General features: G+C 37.0%; 1 protein-coding gene across 1 annotated transcript; it reads left to right on the top strand.

The window, feature by feature from the left end:
* The first annotated feature begins 1,343 nt into the window (after positions 1 to 1,343).
* On the top strand, positions 1,344 to 2,603 carry LOC129731412 (cleavage and polyadenylation specificity factor subunit 4). Its single transcript, XM_055691393.1, has 4 exons — positions 1,344 to 1,579; positions 1,633 to 2,159; positions 2,229 to 2,380; positions 2,437 to 2,603. The coding sequence occupies exons 1-4, from the start codon at positions 1,477 to 1,479 to the stop codon at positions 2,525 to 2,527; spliced, it is 873 nt and encodes a 290-aa protein (XP_055547368.1). The 5' UTR covers positions 1,344 to 1,476; the 3' UTR covers positions 2,528 to 2,603.

The raw sequence follows: 2,603 nt of genomic DNA, 5'->3' as shown, positions 1-2,603 counted from the left end.
CAAAGTTTCGAAATTTCATTACACTTTCTAGTGCGTATGAAAAGACATGCGAAAATAAATGTGGTTGCCAGAATTGTTTAAAATAAAATATTAGCAAAGGGTTGCCATATTTACTGCTTTTCTCTTTGCGTATCTCTTTCTCAGAGTCAATGTTTATATAGAGTCTAGTGTTACCTAGAGACTGTGTTATAAAGAGATACGCAAAGAGAAAAGCAGTAAATATGGCAACACTTTGCTAATATTTTATTTTAAACAATTCTGGCAACCACATTTATTTTCGCATGACTTTTCATACGCACTAGAAAGTGTAATGAAATTTCGAAACTTTGTAAGGATATATTACTGAGTTTCAGTGCTTGTTCATACAATTTTAATAATTTCCAATGCATCACTCATAACATGAGCATGATGAACACATTTTTCGTTGGAACCATAATTGCACGTGATTCACAGAATTTAAACTGATCGCAACACATATTCTGTACAAAAAGTAACACGCATGAGTTTGTTTACTTTGCACACTTGGAGCCTCGATTTGACGGTTCACTTGGAGTTTTCGACCTCACTCTTTGCGTATCTGTTCATAACACCGTCTGTAGTTTTACCTCTCAGGTTTTACCTAATGGCACATGCACGGGGATGGCATCGCTGTCAGCTACCATACATTTGACGCGTTACCAACATCACTGGCACTGGCGCCCGAAAAATGGTCAGTTCACCCTTTTCTTATGTCGATTCGGGCAAACCGGTTAAATGTTGACTGCAATTATTGATAGCATATCAGACAGTTTTGAGCAATTTCTCAAGGTTTTTACATGGTATGTGATATTCTAAGTGATATTTAGTTTATTAATTGTGCCCCAAAACAAAGTGAAGCAAACTGTGACAGCAGAGAAAGTAGTTTTGGGATAAACGGTACAGAAATAGATGTTCGTAACGCTTGAAGGCTACCATCAGAGGGGATTCACTGCTGTCAAATTTCATATATGTATGTGTTATCGCAGATCAACTCTGGTCCATGACGTTTGTTGGTCCATGATGTTTGTAACTATGAACAAAAATGGGGGAAAAATGTGAATAGCTAAACAACATTCATGAAAGTTTTCCGCGGTTTCTCGAGTTTTGATGAAAAACATTCCAATTCTATAATATTTCAGATCGATCAATTTCATGACCAAAAGGAACAAAAACCAAAACAAACACCATGTTGCCGGTTACACGATTTTTGACAGATAGATCCCCCCTGGCTACCATACCATTCCCTTGGGCACATGGGCCCTTTCCACATGTTTGGCGAGATTTTCGATATTTGCGTGGAGTGTCTGATATTTGAAAATAAATGTCCTGGCATCTCTGCTGTAGTCCGCCACAAAAACAAAACGTCAAATCAATATAACTATAGCGTATATAACATTTGGTTTGCCGCTAATAATTAATAATTGTAATAATTTCAAACATTTTGAACGATATATTAAAATGGACTACATCATATCAAATGTTGAAAATGTGGTGTTTAAAATAGAAAAAGATTTAAATGAGCAGTTTGGGGCTCTTCCTCTGCCGTTTCCAGGCATGGACAGTAAGTGCTTCGTTTTATTGTGTAGATTTTTTCTAATTATATTTTTCTTTTAGAATCGACAGCAGCCGTGTGTTTATTTTTTAATTGTACTGAAGGACCTGAATGCGAAAAAGGTGGTGGTTGCCCATTCCGGCATATTCGAGGAGATCGAACTATTGTTTGTAAGCATTGGCTCCGGGGTCTTTGTAAAAAGGGAGATCAGTGTGAATTTCTTCATGAGTATGACATGACAAAAATGCCTGAATGTTACTTTTATTCGCGGTTTAATGCGTGTCACAACAAGGAATGCCCATTTCTACATATTGACCCAGAGAGCAAAATTAAAGATTGTCCCTGGTACGATCGCGGCTTCTGTCGCCATGGACCTAATTGTCGCCATCGGCATGTCAGAAGAGTATTGTGCAATTTCTATTTAGCTGGATTCTGTCCTGATGGATCTTCATGTAAATTTATGCATCCAAGATTTGAGTTACCTCCACCACCAGAATCGAAAGATCAGTTACCCAAACGTCCACCCACCTGTCACTATTGTGGAGAGTTAGGCCATAAAGCCTGTTATTGTCCAAAAATGCCACAGGAAGTAAAAAAAACTTGAAACTTTCAACTTGAATTTCTAATTCCATTTTTTGAATTTCACTTGATATTACAGCAACGAGAAGCTACGCTTCGAATGGAAGAAGCCAGGTATAGAACACTTGGATATTTTAAACATCGTTCTAGCGCTGATAATCCTAATCAAAACTCTGATGAAATGATCACGATGCCGCAGAAACCTCCACCACGACCTTTAGAAGAAATAACGTAAGACCAATGAAATTCAGTCTATTAAACTATTATCATATTCATCATTTTTGTAGCTGCTTCAAATGTGGTACTAAGGGACATTACGCTAACAAGTGTACCAAAGGTCATTTAGCTTTCTTATCGAACAATGCGATTCGGAAATAGTGTTGCAAACGAATAGTTAATTTATAATATTTAAGATAACTATTTGTTTAAAATATATCAGCATGGTTTTACAGTA

This window comes from Wyeomyia smithii, chromosome 3 (assembly GCF_029784165.1).
Source record: "Wyeomyia smithii strain HCP4-BCI-WySm-NY-G18 chromosome 3, ASM2978416v1, whole genome shotgun sequence".
Taxonomy (NCBI): domain Eukaryota; kingdom Metazoa; phylum Arthropoda; class Insecta; order Diptera; family Culicidae; genus Wyeomyia; species Wyeomyia smithii.
The sequence above is the reverse complement of the archived record's forward strand: the minus strand, read 5'-3'. Positions and strand labels throughout refer to the sequence as shown.